Here is a 20,376-nt window from a genome sequence, read left to right as displayed (position 1 = left end):
AATTCCTTCTTTTCATTCCTGCCTGGGGCTAAATCTTTGTGGAATTCATCAGTATTTTTCATCTGCCAAGGAGCAAAAGGAGAGAGCATGGGGTTTCAGAGCTAATGTTCACTAAAGACTTTTAAAAATAACATTTCAATACTTGAACCAAGTTGACTAAGCGAACAGCCTACGCTCTCTGACTTGCCATCCAAAAACAAGACCCACAAACATTCCATACCCTGTCATTGCAAAGACAAAAGGTGACCCAGACAGGTTTGTTTTTTTTTTTCCTTTTCAAAATTCCTCTGTTACCTAAAGCCTCCGAATTGCCTGTTAAACCCCTAGCCTGTAGCTGACAACCGGGAATGTCCATCGAGTTGGTAGGACACCAAAACACATGGGTGAAAGGTCAAAGATCCAGCTGTCACCTGGATGTTTGCTTTCCACATTGCAAAAAACTCTGGACATTTCTAAATACCCAGGTGTTCAATAACAAGCAGAATAAACACCCAGAAGCTGGACGGAAAGTTGAACTCTGTGCCAAGTTGAGGAATGCAGTGTCTATATGATGGTAAATATTCCCACAACTTCCTTCCACCAGCATCAGGGTTCAAAGGGGTTCAAATTATAGAGAAGGACAGCTCTCCCTTTTAACTCTGGCCATCATATAGTGCCCCATGAACTGTAATTCAACACAGGCCAGCTGTCATTAGGACCCACAAAATCTTACTATCCCCTGCCAGATTCCCGTTTTCAGCTGGTTCCTAGGGTATTTCAAATCATCTCTCTGGGATGTGTATATATGAACTGAGCTTACCTGTGCCAAGCACTGGGGCACGTACTGCTGCCTATCACTGGGCAGACGTGAAAGCAAACACCTGTTTAATGCTTAAACACGAAGTTTGCTTTTCAGGTGGTGTCCAGAGAACAGGGCTGGGTGAGCGCTGATCTTCTAGGACCTGTGGCAGAAACTCTTCCCTCTGCTCCGCAAGCGATGGATCTCTTCGGAGGAGACAGGAAGGAATATAAAATGCAAGCCTGTTCTCTTAGATGTCTATTCCCTAAAAATGCCCAGAAAGGTGCTCTGGGGACAGACTGCCAGTGGGGTATCCACTGCCTTTTGAACTTAACTCTTCAAAAATTTCAAGGCCCTCCTTAAAAAGCTAAACACAGAATCACCATATGATCCAGCAATTCCATTCCCAGGTATGCAACCAAAGGAATTCAAAGCAAGGGCTCAAACAGACACTAGTACCCTGATGTTCACAGCAGCAGCATCAACAGTAGCCAAAAGGTGGAGGCAACCCAAGTGCCCATTAACAGATGAATGAATAAACAAAACGTGGTCTTATCCATATAATGGAATATTACCCAGCCGTCCTTGTAAAAGAATGAAGTTATGATTCACGCTACAACACGGATGAACCCTGAACACACGAAGTGAAATAAACCAGACACAAAAGGACAAATCTCCTGTGATTCCACTCATATGAGACACCTAGACAGGCGAATTCAGAAACAGAAAGTAGATGAGAAGTTACCAGGGCCTGGGGAAAGGAGGAACAGGGAATTAATACTTAATGGATACAGGGTTTCTATTCTAGGGGATGAAAAAGTTTTGGAAAAGAAATGACAAATTTTATGCCATGCTTTTACCACACATGCACCCAAAAAAAAAAAAAAAACAATCTCCCAGGTCATGGACACTGGAAGAACAGCATCATATCATCCCCCAAGCACCCCCAACCCACAGCTTTGCTCTCAACAGTACGCCTTGATTCATCTGGTATTTATGTGCTCAAGGGAAGTTATTACCATCTCTGTTTTTCATTTACCATAACAGTGGTTTTTATTTTATTTTTTTAAACAAAACATGGAACCATGTTTGAAAAAAGCAGTTTAATAAGAGCATGAACTTTGGAGCAAAAAATTGCCCGGATCCAAATGGCAGCTCTGCCACCAAGGAGCCATGTGACAAGCCTCATCTGTAAAAGGGGCAGAACAGCTCACCTCTTTAGGCCAAAGTGTGATGCACACAAGAGGCACCCAGAACAGTCGAGACACAAGTGAACAGACCACACATGCCAGCAGATACCAACTACACCTGCTTCTCATCACAGACGGCCTGATCTGAGATGAAAGTAGAAACATCTTAGTTGAAAAAAAAGGCTCAGCAAAGTATATAAATATAGTACAAAGTCACATTAGTCGTGACTTTTCCAAATAAACATACTTTGGGTTAAGCATAACATTTAATAACCTAGAAAATGTAAATCTAATCTATCCATCGAAACAACCAGTTATGATCATAAGAAAATGATTTTTTTTTTTTTAGTTGTCTTTTCTTGGACCTGAAATATACTTGGAAACTAACAGTCTATGCTGTACAATGCTTCTCTCTGCCAAGTAGTTCCATGGAAATTCTAACCTCTTGAATGCCATCGACCCTTGTGCCAATTCCATGGTCATATTGGGGCAGAGATTTATCCCATGGTCTCTCCACGGGTCTTATACAGTTGGTGGCTCAAAAGATGGTTTTCAAAAATGTTTTTCTCCTCTATGCCTAAATCATTACCTAGGAATGAATTAGGAATGGAGATGGCCTATTAATCTCAGCCATCTTGTCATTTTTCTACATTTAATTGTGGTAACTGTCCAGAGCCCTAATAAATGCCTAGCCTTAAAGGCAATCTCCTGGGACTTCCCTGGTGGTCCAGTGGCCAAGACTCCATGCTCCCAAGGCAGGGGGTTGGGTATTCGATATCTGGTCAGGGGAACTACATCTCACAAGCTGCAACAAAGATCCCAAGTGCCACAACAAAGACCCAGCTCAGCCAAATTAATTAATTACATATTTTTTAAAAAGCAATCTCCTTATAAAAAATTTGTGCAGTTATTTAACATGAAAAATGCCTGAGCTACATCATGGCTATGCTGCTAAATCACAAGTTTTAGGGCTGGAAAGGATCAAACATGGGAGATTCTCTATGCCAACTTCCCATCTTAAGGACGGGTGACATGAAGTACAGAGCTTAGCCAACTTTTCAACTGATGTTAAAAAAAAAGCCCAGGAATCAGCACAATCGGGGAGATATGGTTTTGCTTCAAGTTATGCTTTGTCATTATAAATAAATTAATAACATCCAGCCAGCCTTTGCCCACATACTAAGAAAAATAATAATTTGACTCTTAATCACCTAAGAATGGCTCAGCATGAGTTCTTTGATAAATAAAACTGAAACACAGAACACCAAGGAGTTTCACCGGCCATTTTAATTAAAATGAGCTTTCTGTCCTGTTTCATAATTTTCTCTGATTTTACTTTGTTTTTTGTGTTCCTTTTCCCTTCAGTGGACACATAGGCATACCGCAGTAGATCAGGGCCAAAGCACCCGATCCATCAACAGGTAGAAAGAGCTAGACAGACAGTTGAGCCCCAGGAGCACAGCCATGGTTTATGGAATGAGATTTATGAAGGAGGGGGAAAAAAATTCACAGAAATAACACAGTTGCATTTGCAGAAAGTTTCAAGCCGATTTCTTTCAAGTCGCTTTCTAGAAAAAGACGTCTTGGAAAAGTTGATACTTTGTTTCTTTATTAAATAGAGAATGAGAGGAGAGGTCATTTAGACCAGGTATGTGAGATATTACCTTCCAGACCAGGGTTCAAACCCACAGCCTCTGCACTGGAAGGCGAAATCTTAACCGGTGGACTGCCAGGGAAATCCCAGAGGCACAATTCTTTACAAGTGTATGTAGGTAACAAAAAGAACATCAGAGGGAAAGACCACCATCAAGACCCTGCTCCCTACTCTGCCCTGTTCAGCCCTACGGGTCTGGAGCTCAGACCAGTGGGAGCAGCCCTCAGGGGAAGGTCAGCCTCTGTAACATTTAGTGACTTCACAGTCTGGGGGCCCGCAGACCTGGGATGGGTCTAACATAGCATTAGCAAGGCTTAGGCTTTAGGGAACTACATTTTCCCAGGAGATGAGAGAGCTCTGTCTTTTCAAGTCCCAGAAGCCCATGAAGGTTGATGGAATTTCTAAGAGTGCCCAGTATTTTCTAGAATGAATGACCAATGCCACACCTGGTGTGAAAACCCCTTAGTGAACCCAGGCTGACTACCCTTGCAATAGATGGGGCAATCTCTGAGGTCAGTCAAAGCCCATTGTCCCAGCCCCTTTCTCCAAAGAGAAAACCCATCCTGGTAAGAAACACACCCTCATCAGAGCCAGCCAGCACCCCATGTTCCAAAGGTGGTGGTGGTGGTGTTTTAATCACTAAGTCTTGTCTGACGCTTTTGTGACCCCAACGACTGGAGCCCGGCAGGCTCCTCTGTCCATGGGATTTCCCAGGCAAGAATACTGGAGCAGGTTGCCATTTTCTTCTCCAGGGAATCTTCCCGACCAAGGATCAAACCTGAGTCTCCTGCATTGGCAGATGGATTATTTATCACTGAGCCACCAGAGAAGCCCAAAGGTGTGGTACTCTCTGCCTTCCCCCTTTTTGTAGAAAAGCAAAACAGATTTTAGATTTTCATCCCCATACACTCAAATTCCACTCCTCTTTCACTCCAGAAATGACTCCAACATCAAACAACCAAAATACTTGGGTCACCTCTGCCTCTACGAGAAGAGGCTAAAGGTTCCTCATTTTTCTTTTAGAACGTAGCTGCTCTTCATTTAGCGGGATGTTATCATCAATAATCAAAACCGAACTGCACCCGGTGAAAATCAAGCAGCGCTTCCTCATCAGGCACCCTCAGTCTTCCAGCGTGTTTATAATCACTAATTCAGACTTGCAAAAAAACTCCTCAGGCAGAATAATGATGTTGGTCCTATTTATTTTGAGACCAGGAATTTCTAGAGGCTCATCGACCCTTTGTACTCCCAGGAAGGAAATGAGCTAACCACCAGGATTTTGACTACCTTTCTGACACTGCTAAGTCGCTTCAGTCGTGTCCGACTCTGTGCGACCCCATAGACGGCAGCCCACCAGGCTCCCCCATCCCTGGGATTCTTCAGGCAAGAACACTGGAGTGGGTTGCCATTTCTTTCTCCAATGCATGAAAGTGAAAAGTGAAAAGTGAAAGTGAAGTTGCTCAGTCGTGTCCGACTCTTCACGACCCTACGGACTGCAGCCCTCTAGGCTCCTCCGACCACGGGATTTTCCAGGCAAGAGTACTGGAGTTGGGGTGCCATTGCCTTCTCTGTCTGATACTTAAGCTATATTTAAATAAATCATTGAGGGACTTCCCTGGTGGTCCAGTGGTTAAGACTTTGCCTTCCAATGCAGGGGATGAAGGTTCGATCCCTGGTTGAGGAGCTATGATCCCGCACGCCATGCAGTCAAAAAACCAGAACATAGAACAGAAATTATATGGTAACAAATCCAATAAATGCTTTGAAAGGATAAAAAAAATGTTTTAATAATAATTGGAATTGCATCCATTATATTTCCAGAGAACGTCTGGTGGTAAGAACAAGCCTGTGTGTGTGTGTGGTCAGTCACTAAGTCATGTCCAAAGCTTTATGACCCCATGTACTGTAGCCCACCAGGTTACAAAGCCTGTCCTTCATCCATGAATACCCCAAGCAAGAATACTAGACTGGGCCCTCCTCCGGGAGATCTTCCCAACCCAGGGATTGAACTTGAGTCTCCTTCATTGCTGGGGAAGTCTTTACCACTGGTGTCAGCTGGGAAGCCCAAGAACAAGCCCAGGGGCCCAATTTTAGTGGGTTAACCCTTTCTTTACAGCCAGCACTGCCTAATGAAATCTGTGTCTGTTCATTTCTTTAAAAAAAAAAAAAAAAAGCCAACTCCAACCTCACTGTGCCCATCTAAGGACGGAACAAAGAGACAAATGGCCCTTCTGCTACTGCTTCCCCCAAAGAGCAAGTTGTGGAAGACAAGTGTCCACTCCACAGCTTCAAAGGTATCCACCTTCCAGCCGATGCACTTCACACATAAACTGCCCACATGTGCACTTAGAAATGCACTCAGAGGCTTTCCCAATTATCCTCTGGGCTTTTGGCTTCTAGAAAGCCATCTTTCAGTGTTAAAAGCCATAAACTCTTGGAGATGAAAACACTAACCCCCTTTGGAGATGAGTCACTGGGGATGGTATTCCAGGAAAGGGCTCCAGGGCACCTTGGGTGGAGAGAAGCCCTACCTGACCACAGAAGTGGCAACACAGGGACTCGTGCGTCACCTAGAGTGATGCTGGTGTGTTAACACAGGTGAGAAGTGCACCAGGGAGAGTCCTGCTAGGTACCACCTTGCTGCCACCAAGAAATCCGCCCCCACGTGATTCTTAAGGACGTGGCGTCTGTCTGCACACTCTGTATGATCCACTGCACAGGCTCCTCCAATGGTCCCGTGATGCTCACGTCTCTGATATTCATGCCCTCAGTCACCACCTCCCTTGGTGACTTGCTTAATGCAGATAACAGCCATCAGTGGTAGAATGGCTCGTCCACAATTAGGTTGCAAAGGCTGTGACCTCGGTCTTCCTCATGCTCTCCTCTGTTCTTGTCTGTTCTCACAGCTGCCATGCTGTGAGCTGCCCTACCGAGAGGCCCACGTGGCAAAGAACTAAGGGTGGCCTCCAGCCCATGGCCAGTGAGGAACTGAGGCCCTAGTCCAACAACCTGCAAGGAACTAAACCCTGACAACACGAGAGTGAGTCTGGAAGCAGATTCTTCCCTGTTGATCCTTCAGGTAAGAGGCCAGCCTTAACTGAAACCATAATTACAGTCCCATAAGAAGCCTTGAGCAGAGAAGGCGATGGCACCCCACTCCAGCACTCTTGCCTGGAAAATCCCAGGGACGGAGGAGCCTGGGGGGCTGAAGTCCATGGGGTCACTAAGAGTCAGACACGACTGAGCGACTTCACTTTCACTTTTCACTTTCATGCATTGGAGAAGGAAATGGCAACCCACTCCAGTGTTCTTGCCTGGAGAATCCCAGGGACGGGGGAGCCTGGTGGGCTGCTGTCTATGGGGTCGCACAGAGTCAGACACAACTGAAGCGACTTAGCAGCAGCAGCAGCGGCGGCAGCAAAAAGCCTTGAGACAGAAGGCCAGCAAAGCCACCTGGATTCCTGGCCCATGGAAGCTCTGAGTGGATAAATGTTGTTGTTAAAGCTACCAGTTCTCAGGGTAATTTGTTACGCAGCAATGGGTAACTGATACACCCACTCATGTTCCAAATGCACCAAAGAATTTCACAGTAAAGTTCCTTAAGTCTTCCTCACATACTAAATTCACAAAGCTCTCCCTTTCCAGGCTAACTGATCTGGAGATTCTGTATCGCTCTTTCTGAGACAATCTTCCTTCCAGCTTAGCCCAGAATCCTTTCCTGATCTCCTTTACCTTAGTGTCTCAAGGAGCCAGCATCACTGAACAGCCACTGGACAATACACTCCTCTAATTTCACCCATATCTGTGTCCTGATGGCCAGAGTTTTATCTGCTTTCCTGCTGGACAAGGACCCCTGATGAGCTAAAGGCTGTGTTTTGCCCAGAGCCTAGGACAGTGCCTGCCACAGAGGGCACTGGATCAATGTCTGCTGAATGGATGAACAAAGGCCTGAAGGGGCATCTTGGGGGAGACGTTGTCCATTTCAACCTCTCCAGTGAGTGATGAGACTGTATTTCACCACCTCCTGTAACGGGCTCTTCAGAATCCTTGAGGATGGAGGACAGGGAGATTGGTGCCTCTGTCATCTTGGAAGCGTTCTCTCTTAATAAGTAATATTTCATACCCCAGACTCTCATCCAAGTCCATCCACTATTCACACAATCCTGCTCAAACAGGGCAACTGTACGTCTCAAATTCTGCTCTAGTTTTAGTTTTACAGACCATAAAACATATAGAAAACAGACTCTCAACTTTCGACCCTTCTTTTATTAAACTCTCTTCACATAAAGAACAACACAAACGGGGATTATGCTTTAAAATCACATGCAAGTCCGAGGTAACTTTTTTAAAATATCAAACGTGGTAATGATCAATTATGATAATTACCAATTTTTAAAAAAAGAGAATATTCCTTCTATTATTTCCTGCTAACCTTTGACTATTTAAAAAGTGAAGAAATAAAAATATAAGTCATAGTATTAAGTATTTTTAAAAATGTAAGTATTTTACAAGCTTTGTTCTACCTTATAGCCTCCAATGCGATGCTCCTGCTTAAATTCCTTCCCGTTTTTCAGCCACCTCATGGTTGGTGTTGGATTCCCCCCAGCTGGGCAGCGGAACTTGACAGTGTTGGCTGCTGGGACCGCATGCAGCCGTTTTTCCATCTTTTCTGTGTTGGTCCAGTACGGTGCTCCTGTTTTGGAAAACGACATTATAATGTACATAGATGGACAACTGCATCTCCATCAATAAACCCCTAACAGGTTTGTATGTGAACGATCTGACACTTTCAAAACTTTGGGGTAATATTTATCAATACATTAGAGAAACATTTTCTGAAGTCTGATCCAGCTGGCCTCCCAGAAGGTCCCTGGAGATGGGCTGCTTAAGAGTTTATTAACAGGGAACTTTTCTTTCCCTTGTACTTGCTGCCAGAATATAAATTCATGAATGTTTTAAAATGCTACTTTAGACACAAAGCAACAATACATACAGTAAGAACAGCTGAGTTCCCCCCACCCCAAAAAATATACCATGTGTGAAACGATCACACATACACATAAACAAATTGTGTTCGAAAGCCACATCAACTTATCCACTGGCGCTTTAAAGGGTGATCAATAGTATAGCTTATCATCTCAACCTGTGCATGTTCAGTTATGTCTGATTCTTTGAGACCCCATGGACTGTAGCCCGCCAGGCTCCTCTGTCCATGGGATTTTCCAGGCAAGAATACTGGAGTGGGTTTCCATTCCCTTCTCCAGGGGATCTTCCCAACCAAGGAATCAAACCTGAGTTTCTTGTGTCTCCTGCATTGGCAGGCAGATTCTTTACCACTGTGCCAGCTAGGTAGCCCTTTTATTTGCAGACATGGCCCCAGAAGCTCTCACACATTTAATTCACTAATGCTGACAACAATTCAATTATAACCCCTGTTTACAGATGGGGAAACTGAGTCACAGAGCAGTGGCCGGAAGCCACAGAGCTAGAAGAGGTGCAACCAGGATTTGAGCCAAGGCAGTCTGATTCTAGGGCCCACTGTCTGTCTCCCCGACCTACTCCCAAAGCACTGGAATCCATACTTTCAACCTCCCTGACACGCAGGACTAGTATCCAAGATAGACAGCCTCAACTGGAGGCATGCTGTCTCCTTTATCACTGCTCAGGATTTCCGCTGACAACATCCTGTATGGCGGTTTAACTCTTCACATGCATTTCTGTCCCAGCAAACATGTGACCAAAATCCCCATATCCCCCTGTCCAAAGCATCCATCAACAGGGCCTGGAACATCCAAGAACATTCTAGAACACTGAAATTCTAGAAGACTGATCCATAACTGCTTACAAGGGTTAGACTGAGCAACAATTCACACCCCCCACAAACCAGAGGCAGTGTTGCGGGGAAGGGGCTTTGTCTCCAGTATGATTTAGAAGTTTCCTCTCCTGTTTTGTGGATGGCACAGCACATTCCTGGCAGGGTGCCAATGCCCTTCACTTAACAGCCAGGTTGTCGTGGTAGAAAGAGGAAGTGGAACTACTGCATTCAGAACACCCACCGCTCTCTGCCTCACCCTTGCTCTTGAAACCTGCTATAAAAGGTGGAGTGAGGGTTTCTTAATGCGCTGTGTCTTCTTTACCCATCTGCTTATCTAAGTGTCAAGGTGGAGGGTGGCGGGGTGGGGAGGTATGGCTGGTATGGACGTGATGCTAAGGCAGAGCCAAGTGAGGCAGAACTTCTCAGTCTGTGTTCCAGAGAGAGAAGGCCCAGGGGAAGCCAGGGCAGAAGGACAGAGCCACGCTCTCGCCCCTGCATCCAGTTGCATCTGTAATGAGCAGGCAACTTGGTAGCCACTTGACTTGGGCTGTCAAACGCCCATAAACACACCTAGTCTTTTGAGGGGGTCCCCAGGGAGTACTCAATTTCTATTTATCACAGGTCTCCCAGGGCCTGGCATATCCCGAAACAATTTCAATCATCTTTCATTTGAAAAGCTTCTACTTGGCAAAGTCCATCCACAACCACTGAAAAAGAAAGCGTTAAGAGCACAAAATAAATAATGAGCTTTGTCGTTACACAAAGGCTTTTACAAAGCTGACCTAAATGAAAGGCATACCTCATGCAGTCAGGTGTCTGCATTCATGTCATCTGTTTAAGTAAACACAATAGCCTCTTCATATGAATTAGCTAAATATTAATGGAGTCACTCTTCCAGATACCATCAATTACAGCTGCCCTGATCCTATGGAATGTCTTTTCTTTCTTTTTTTTTTTTTCTTATATAAAAGAAATCAACAGATACATGCTGTGTACCATTAGGCACGGCTTCCATATTCCCTGGGTTGAAAAGCAGACTGAGCTTTCAGCTCTAGGAAAATTGCTCTGTTCCTCTCTCATAGGGCTAAGCTGTGGGAGAGCCTGCAACCTGCCCGGGGATCACCCACGCCACACGGGCACCTATGGCTGTAGCCTGTGGCAACAGCACTCTGGCAACGAGCACCTTTTACTTGGCCCCGGAGTAATGATTTAAGGACAAGAGTGAAAGAATTTTGCTGGAATTTCTGGCAGGTAGCCACTTTCCTGGGGTGAAATTTCAATCATCAAAACTGCACCTATAAAACCTGCTTGTGCAAAACAGACACGGCCATGTTTCTCTCCTAAAGGCTCAGAGATCACAGGTGAGTGGGGCACCATGAAATCTAATCAACAAAGCAGAAGCCAATCGCCTGCATGACCATCACTGGAAACCTGAATTCATGACATCTGCTCTCCCTGAGGAACTGTAAAGCTCGACTCAACAGAAAGGGCCAAGGTTTCGAGGTTCCCTGAGTAGCAACGATGGGTCACCGCCAACCCCCATGCAACCCCACTCTGGGTGGTAACATCACACAGGCATGATGCCTTCCTTCAAGGTGTCCAGCTCACAGATTTTATTAGGAGTGTGATGCTGGAGAGGAGAAGCTATTTTAGTGTTTTACAATGGCTCTTTCTGAAATAAACTAGCTTTGCAAAACTTGAAGAATCTGGACAGTCTAGAAAAATAATTACAGGGATAGCTCTGCTGTGCTTCCAGCATCAACGTCCTCTGCAAACTCTTCCTGTCTTCAATGTTTCCCGCCATGTGTGTAGTGTCGGACATGTGGACATGCCAGGGCCACCACTCCATAAACTACAACACAGCTGGACAGAAACAGGGACCAGGCCGGGGAAAAAGCTCCTCTACCTAAGGAGGCCCTCTTCCATCCAAGGCGGTGACCAGCATGAACAACTTCCATTTGCAGGAGGGACTCAGTTAACGAATTAATGATCTACAAAGGCAGAGACGACTCTAGCACTCGGCAGGCACTCAGTATCGCTGGCCAAGGCCACATCATGTTGCCTGAAAGACGTGTACGGTCTCCACTTTGCAAACCTTCCCTGGTATAATCTTAGCGATCTATTTAATAGATAAGGAATTGTGGTACAAACCCCCGATGACATAAACATGGATCATGCCTAAATCAGAAGTAAAGAAGTTGACCTAGACATAGGTATGGCCCTTTCTGCTCTGACATGCTCAAATCTTCTGACGCAGTATGTAGCAAAAGTACGACAGTCATTAAAACTAATAATGACCAAGTTAAAGGGACAGTCAGACCCAGCCAAAATAAATAAGTACAATCTCATCCTCAAGGATGAGATTATCCTACTCATTATCATCTTCTACACTGAAACAGATATTGTACGTTAGTAACGATGCCAAGGAAGTACAACTTTAATACAGCAGAAGCCTCTTAACATGTGTCTGGTGAAGCAGATTCATAACCCCACAGAAATGTCCCTCAAAGTTCCCTCCACACAGCCTTTCTTAACCCCCTTCATCCCACCGATAAAGATCCCCTCCTCCTGCTCTGGGCCCCCATTTTCTCAGTTATGCGTATGCTTCCATGCCCAGGGCATTTCTATACTGAAATATATCCCTTTCAATGTCTGCTGACCAGTAAGAGTGGATCACCTGGAGGTTACAGCTTAAGTCATCTTCAGATGATGGAGCAGACACTCAAGCGTTTATTGAATGGATGGATGGATAAATGGATGCATGGACACCAGATGGAGAACTGTAAAAAGCTTCAGCTATAAAATGAGGGCGTTGAACTGAAAGTTCTGTTAAGGCCCTTCCCAGTTCTAACATTCTTTTCAGGTATCTGTCTATATCCTACACAGATACAGATTCTGTCAGCAAATGGTGGGATCAAAGGCTTTGTTTTGACCATGTGACTTAAACCTAAGGAGAAAAGATGGACTGCTGAGCCTGTTCCCACAAAAACTCTTATGTATCTCAACTCTAACATCTAAGGTTTATGGTGTTCTCTCTTTCTCAAACCAAATAGAGGGAATACAGCCTGGGGGTTTAAAGGAAAAACATGAACTCCTATTACCATGTACCAAAGGAGACCTCACTGGCCATCTGGCCCAACGGCTGGTATGATCAATGTCATTCAGAAAGGTTAAGTGATGTGATCAAGGTCACACGGCCAGAGGCTGGGCCGAGGCTAGATCCAAGTCTCCAGTTCCCTGAGCAGTGCTCTTTCAACCACTCCATGCTGCCCTTTGAACTCCCCCATGGTAATTAAGTCAAAAGTTCAAGATTTATGTGAGCTGTGGCTGCTGATGACTGCCAACTGTATTTTTATTGATGTAAAAATAATAATAATAAAAAAAAAACCACAGCCTGTTTCAGCTTCTAGATTAAGCCTCACAAACTCTCTAAAGCCCCACTAAGGCCTCTGTCTTAAGTCTATAATTAGGGCCTTTAAAAATATCACTAATCAGGACATTTCAATGCTTTGACCCTCAGTGAGGGAAGGGGTATGTGTCTGAGAGCTCTCCCCTATCCTCGCCACAGACTGCACTTCCTCTGACTTCAGTTTTGCATAGAGAAAGAGAAAACAGACAAAATATGAAGATGGCAGTGAAGCTGTGACTGCAGGGGGCAGGAGGGCTTTATTTGAGAAGTTTCATTAAAAAACGACAACTTGCTGATCAGCGAGGCATTCAGTAAGATACACTGTAAAACAAACCAGGCAAAGTGACCCCCTACTGGGAGACCAGTTGCCCACGGAGGTTCCCAGGCTCTGCCTTAAAAGGGGACCACCGATGGAGCAGAGGAAGGCTGAGAAAGAAAAGATATTCAACCTGGCTGAGTAGATGGAACATCATCACTGGCTTCTATGATGAAACACCCAAACCATGAGATGAGGTTTCACTGAAAAGGAATTTCAAAACCTTTACGCAGCTTATGTATTTTTTTTCAAAAATGCATTTTCTTCAACTCCTGGAAACTTCAACACAACTAAGAAACTAGCATTACCAACTTAGAGACAATCTCTACCAAGGAACAATCGGAATTAGAGCAAATGTGACCGTGATCTGCTACCATCAGCAGGCCTGAGATTGAATCTCAGGCCAAGAACCTTCATTTTCCCGTTACTGCCAAAACAAAAAAAAATCCCCTTTCTCCCTAGTATGGAAGATGGGCAGCTGCAGCTCTCAAGGAGAATAAAACCAAAATCGAAAATTATCTTCTCTCTCTTCACTCAATAGTAAGAACCACATTCCACTTGATACAGCTGTCTTACTATCAACTCCCTCTAGTTAAGCAGCCAGCCTGAACCTTCTGTCAATCACATTCTTCCCAAGAAGTCAGTCTCAAGCTCTTCAGAGACAATAATCACTTAAACACAAGCTGGTGGTAATAAAAGTACCTTGAAAAAATGGACAGACATGTATACTTACTTGCTGCCAGATAATCCATTAAGATACCGAGTACCTAGGGAAGGTAAGGACTAGTTAAGTTATGCTTTTCTAAGCTAAAAGATAAAGCTTGACTTTCAAAATCCTCAACCTGGATGCATTTCAAAAATTAGCATTTGAAATCGCAACTTTCTGTCCAGAGAAAGTCTCTTTCACCAAAGGGCATATGTAACAGCATTATTTCCTGGCAGCCAGGCTTGTAATGACATCACAAGATTGTTCTGCTCAGGGAACCGTCTAGCACTGGTCAAGTGTGACGTCATCAGCAAGTCAGCTGCTAAAATATGACCGGAGAATGCCCTTCACATCTGTGATGGAAGGACCTGACTTAAAAAGCCGGGGGGGGGGGGGGTTAGATCAATCAAATCAGCTCACTGGAGGGATTTTCAAAGCACGTGCAGCAGGATGTTAATAGATGCTATATTTTAGAAAAGGGCAATCAGTTTGGAAAACCCTGGGAATGGACAAAAAGAAACAGATGTTTTACTACAGAACTTTTCAGAGCTTGTATTAGGCTGATAGACGCCATAAGTCTTTGAGAAAGGGTTACGGTATGAGATATTCTCCAAATTCATTTTAAAATACAGCTGATTTTTGGCAGAGGATTATTCAGAACCAGGGTTCCCAAGGATACTCTTTGAGAAACACCGACTTATTCTCTTCATGTACAGACCAAACCTGAACACTGCTCTGTTTTCAACGGGATCCGTAAAAGAGATTCTGGGAGGACGGTGATACCACAAAATATTCACTCAACATCTGGGCTAGTCATTGCCCTTCAGAAGCAATCTAAGGGGAAAGGCAGGTACCATGCATTGTACAATGGAACATGCAAACACTCAAAGCCACTCAAACGGCCAGTATAAACAAGGAAATCTACAGAGGAGCCCACTTTTGAGTTAGGTCTCGTAGGATGAAGTAGTTCAGATATACCTGAACACCGCAGAACATTCCCATAAAAATCAAATCAGACCTGGAGCTTAATGGATGGCAGTTTCATGGCCAAAAGGCAACAAGCCTGCCTTAATTTTTGACTGTTATTTTTACCATTATATTTGGCTACCGTGTTTTCTGTACTCTGTACAGAATCTAAAAAGAACTCTACCAGGCAGATAAGCTTGCCTTCTTAGAGTGCACTGCCAGAATTAGATAAATGAACATATCAGCAACCGGAGTAACCTGCCATCTATTTTTCAAGTCAGATGATGGACAGCTAACGTGGACCAAACCCCAAAAAACTCTTCTTGGAGAAGCTCAGAAATACCACTGTCAGCAAAGGGTCACTGAAGCATCCTTTGTTAACTTCACTAAAGGGGAACTTTCAAACACACCCCAGGGGCATTTCCAGACAATCAGAAGACACCGAAGGAATCCATTTGGACGCTTGAGTGGTTTCCAGGTGGCTGAAAATGCAAAGAATTTGGTGCTTCTACAGTTTTCCCTATTAATCAGGTCAGGCATTTGACACTCGAGGTGGCAAAAAATTGTTTTAATGGCAACATCCCCTTCCCCGCTTTGCCAATTACCCTGGCCGTGGCATTCCTCTGTCCACGCCGGCCACAGCTGCTTAATCTCAGCCGCCCCAGGCCGCACCTGTGAATCACACCAGCCTAATCACAGTAACAGATGGCAGAGGCCACGAAGCCAGCTAAGAACTGCTATCACTTTAAATCGCGTCTAAAGTTTCACGGGCCCCAAACAGAGGCAGTTCCCGACCGCAGTATCTCCCTGGTACAGCTAACACCAGTCCTTAATCACCCCAGAGCACCCACTTCAGGGCAAAGCTGGTGTCATTCGAGAGCTAATTACAAAGAACCCTGGTTGTAAGGTGAAGGCACGGCGATTCACTCAACGTGGGCTGGCATTCATTAAATGGAACAACCTACTACCTGGGCACTGGGCAGTCAGCACTAGTGTTCGGGAAGCAGAGAGAGTCATCAGAGAGGGCGATCAGACAGAGTAGTTCGTTCAGCCTACTTGGTACATCACCTATACCTTCTGTTACATTTTATTACTTCCTGCGTGTTTTGGGTAACATGCTGTCAGGCAGGGGGCTGATCACTAGGACAAAGTTCTCCGGCTCGCCAACAGAACCTCACTGAGTCTGACGCCCCAGACAGTGCAATGGCGACCACACGTGGGTACCACATTAGGGCTGCCCACAACTCTGCGAGCATCCTCCTCTCACCTCCATCATCACCCTGGGAACTGGCAGAGGGGCATGGCGACCAGACAGGCAACAAGCCTACGGCGGAAATTGCAGCTCGGCTTTGTGTTCATCGAGTCACAGATTCTCAGTCAATAAAACACAAACAACTCCTCTCTTCACCTTAAGAGGTTGCTGGGGGCACTGACTGAACCAGCAGCCCGAGCAGAGCCTGCCCTGAGCAGACCCTTCTCATCACCGTCAGGCTCACAGCCTCTCTGCCAGAGCCAACAGTAAGAAGTGAGTGACATGTTCTAATCTACCAGTGTTTTGTTACTAAGTCACAATAATAAGAACGACCACCTCATTAAAAGGCTGGTACAAATGACAGTGGAAGACACTTTCACTCACCCTGTCACACTCTGTTTTACCAACAAGCCTTCTAACAGTCAACTCCTATTGGAGGCAGACCTGTGTGTGTGTGAATCCCTAAGCCAGCGGTTCTCACACTTACTGTGCAGCATCAGAGTGACTTCCGAAGCTTCTAATTCAGCAGAAGGTCCCGGGTGGGCCCTGAGAATCTTCACTTTTAGTTAAGTTCTTAAGTAATGGTGATGCTAGTGGCCCAGACTGCAAGCTTTCTCTTGTCAGAAAGTGAAAACTAATATAAGCCAAAATATATCCCTTTCTGCCTATGCTGCTAGGAGACTCAGAGACAAATCTAGTTCCCCACTGAAGAAAAACATTATCCCAGGTGCTGAACAACATTGATTGTCTCTTCTTCCTTGAAAAAGCCCTGGATCTATTTTAATAACTAAGTGTCCCATTATTTAGGTCTTGTTTAAATTTATTAAACTGACTAATATCCTTTTGAGAAAAGGAAGACTATAACATCGAAGACTATAACATCCAAGAATGCCAACAACTGACGTAAGGTCACTTTGGAAATATTCCAGCCATGTTATTGGAAAATACAACTTGCTGTATTTAATCTTTTATTGAATAAACACTCACAAATGTTTTTCTGAGCAGTGTACAAATATGCACTCACTAATCTTCATAACAGCCCCCAAAGATATTGTTTATTATTCCCATTTTACAGATGAAGAAACTGAGGCACAGAAGTTTAATTACTTGCCCAGTTCAGCAGTGTTGGAGAAAGATTTGAACCGAGGCTGCACAGCTCTGAGAGGCCCACATTCTCACTCACCAAGTAAAGGTCTCCTAGTGTCAGTTAAGACAGTGCTCTGACCTGTCCTTAAACATGCAAACAGCATTCGGTGTCCCCCCTTTCCTACTGGCAATATGAGGCACGCTTCTCTTCTTTCTGCTCAGCAAGCAATAAATCTTAGCAGGCCACGATTTCGCAACCTCTGCACTATCGACATTCTGGAGAAATTCTTTGTTACGGGGCTGTCCTGTGTATTGAAAAGATGTTTATGAGCAGCATCCTGGCCTCTCTGATGCCACTAGCATCACCCCATTCCTTCGGTGAAACAACCAAACATCGCCCCGTGTCCCCCAGGGGAGGGGGAAGGAGGAGAATCCCCCCAGACGGAAAACCACTGGGTCAGGCCAAGCAACATCGACAGGAAGAAGACAGGATGTCATGTGATTCTGCTGGCTTTACATCTCCAGATAGCGAGGAACCGGAGGGGAAAAGCAAGCCAAGGAAAGAAAGGTCGTGAGTGCTTTCAAAAGAAAGTGGCTACTGACACAATAAGAAAGGACAAACAGTACAGAAAGGTGCTCAGCAACACTGCTTTATTCTCAGATTTGAAAGTCAGGAATAGAAGACACAGTGGAGAAGTGGGGACTGCAGTCAACAGCATCCCAAGGAGTCGCCAGAGAGACAGCTACGAGTCAGGACTTCCCACCGAGCTCTCCTCTCTCGGGGATGTTCGGAGACTACTTACTCTTGCTGTTACTGTTCTCACTGACAAAATCCTCCGAGCCATCTGCGTCGTCCTCATCATCTCCGGATGAGATGGCATCTGTATTCAAAAGAACACAGCCATGGTTGTGTTTTTGCAAAGCAAAAGGTTGCAATCATCTACAACTCAGGCCTCCTGGAAACGGAATTCAACAACCCAGGAACCCAGGCAAAAAGGAGTCTGAGATCGTGTTTAGTTAAGATGGTTTTAATGGCTTAAATTTCCTCTCCGTGATGACAGTTGGTCTCTATTATGATTCTTCTCGTGTTCTGCTTTCACGTTATTTAAACATGCTATAAAATGGGATATACTGGAACGGGACTTTAAGCTTCAAACGGTATTCAAGTCCCCAACAAATTTACTGATTGTATAATAGCTGAAGATTCTTTCCAACACAATCTTTCAGCACTCGGGGTCTCCTTCAAGAAAGGAATTAGTCCCTAGAAAAACTTAACCCTGGGGTCTTCTGACTGTTTCCTAATAATCTGAAAAAAGAATTTTAAACTCAGCCACGAAAGGGGACCTGGTTGCCACGTGGAAGAAAAGTCAAGGAGAGAAACTCAAATTTTAACAAAAGGAAGCAGAAATCTTTGGCATCCAAATTTCAATCCTATGTTCTAAATGCCAAGGATGCCGGTGGTACAGGAGTTTAAAAAAAAAAAAAGATGTATTTTTTCTTACTTATAGGAAAGTGTGCAGTCTTAAAAATGTAACGTTGCACATGAGAACCCTGTCATTTTTAACGACCAGCCTCTCTCATATACCAGGTCCCATAGAAGAACTTCAAAAACAGATCAATCACCAACTGTGAAGCTCTGAGCCCAGTATCCAATTAGCAGACCCCACTGTGGATTTCACTGGTCTGATAACACTTTACCCAGAAAAACAACTACGGGGAAGAGAAAGCGGAGGACTGGCAGGCTGACTCACCTGTAACATTGACCATGAAGTAGACAGTCTCACTGTCTACGTTCCTAGCAGCAGTACAAGCATAGAGGCCGGAGTCTCTAGGCGTGGCACCTTTTATCTGCAAATACTCCCCAATAAGCACTGTCCTATTGTTGGGCCCCAAGTGTACCCCATCCTTAGTCCAACTGATCATGGCGGCATCTCGCAACAGGCAGCGCAACTCTAGCGACTCCCGGGGCGCAGCCACGTAAACTTCTGGTTGGGAGATTTGGTATTTGGTTGGTGGCTCTGCAGAAAGGCGGGAGAGAGAAGATGGAGACAGATGGGAAAAGAGGAAAAGGAGAGAACGTCCAACAAAGGTCAGTGGAGGCCCCTTGACTTCCAGGAGAGGCAGTTCACGGTCTTTTTTGTTGTTTTTTTTCTTTTTTTCGCAAATGGCCCCAGGGGTGTCTGTCTGCCTCTCCTTGTACCCCAGGAAGCTGCCCTCAACAAGGAGCAGAGGAGTGTCTGAAACCAACCAGAGGAAGCACCCAGCGAAAGCTGCCCCACTGAGTCTCCAACAAACCTCACAGCATTCAACACAAACCCAAAACCCGACTGGCAAGGACACTGTCCAGGTTTAAAGTCGACTATTGATCCAAAGCCTGCTTACCACCAGTACCCTAAGAAGTCTCGCATTGTGGCATTTTTAATTTGTAAAAATGTGTGTTTTCACAAATGGCTTCATTCCACATGACTGCGCTGTGTACACACATTCACACACCTCTCCCTATTTGTGTGTGCTGACTTGCCCTGTTATCACAAATCTGAGCTTCTTAAAAAGAAATGCCTCAGTTTCTCAGGCTCAGATCAGAAAACTGCTGGTCTGGGAGACTGACGTCTGTGCTGTTTTCCTTAAAATGATAAAAGCCTGGAGGCCTTCACGTCAAAGCCGAAAAGAGAAAACACGCTCCAGGGAGCTGAGAGGCAGTCCCCATCGCACGTGTGTGTGGTAGTCTCTCGGTCGTGTCCGACTCTTTGTGACCCCATGGACTGTAGCCTGCCAGGCTCCTCTGTCCATGGGATTCTCCAGGCAAGAATACTGGAGTAGGCTGCCATTTCCTTCTCCAAGGGATCTCCCCAACCCAGGAATCAAACCCAGGTCTCCTGCATTGTGGGCAGGCTCTTTACCGTTTGAGCCACCAGGGAAGCCCACTTAAATGGATCTTAAATCGCACTTAAGTGGACCCAAAGGAAGGTGCGGAGGCCTGCAGGCTTGGTGCTCTATCTGGAGAGCTGGGTGCCTCCCTGCTCCCCAGTCCCCACATAGCCCGGTGTCCAGGCTCCTCAGCCTTCTTCTGCCTTGTCTCCTCAAGAGCTTTTCCTTCCTCCCTCGCCTTCCCACTGAACCCCGCCCATCCTTCACGCCCCTCCTCGCGATCACGCACGCTCTCTTGGATGAGAGCCTGCCACCAGCCACCCCAGCCCAGAGCAA

At 45.3% G+C, this 20,376-nt stretch overlaps 1 protein-coding gene across 13 annotated transcripts in view; it reads right to left on the bottom strand.

The window, feature by feature from the left end:
• Positions 1 to 20,376, bottom strand: part of FGFR2 (fibroblast growth factor receptor 2) — a 105,220-nt gene that overhangs the window by 58,271 nt on the left and 26,573 nt on the right. For 6 of the 13 annotated variants that reach the window (XM_018041433.1, XM_018041428.1, XM_018041430.1 and 3 more), the window contains exons 3-5: positions 18,924 to 19,190; positions 17,976 to 18,053; positions 8,146 to 8,315 (exon numbers count right to left, since the gene is read on the bottom strand). In XM_018041433.1, the coding sequence (XP_017896922.1) occupies positions 8,146 to 8,315; positions 17,976 to 18,053; positions 18,924 to 19,190 (515 nt within the window). The remainder of the gene's footprint in view (positions 1 to 8,145; positions 8,316 to 17,975; positions 18,054 to 18,923; positions 19,191 to 20,376) is intronic. The other 7 variants (XM_018041434.1, XM_018041436.1, XM_018041435.1 and 4 more) reach the window with 2 other exon arrangements.

Source organism: Capra hircus, chromosome 26 (genome assembly GCF_001704415.2).
Source record: "Capra hircus breed San Clemente chromosome 26, ASM170441v1, whole genome shotgun sequence".
NCBI classification, from domain to species: Eukaryota; Metazoa; Chordata; class Mammalia; order Artiodactyla; family Bovidae; genus Capra; species Capra hircus.
The sequence above is the reverse complement of the archived record's forward strand: the minus strand, read 5'-3'. Positions and strand labels throughout refer to the sequence as shown.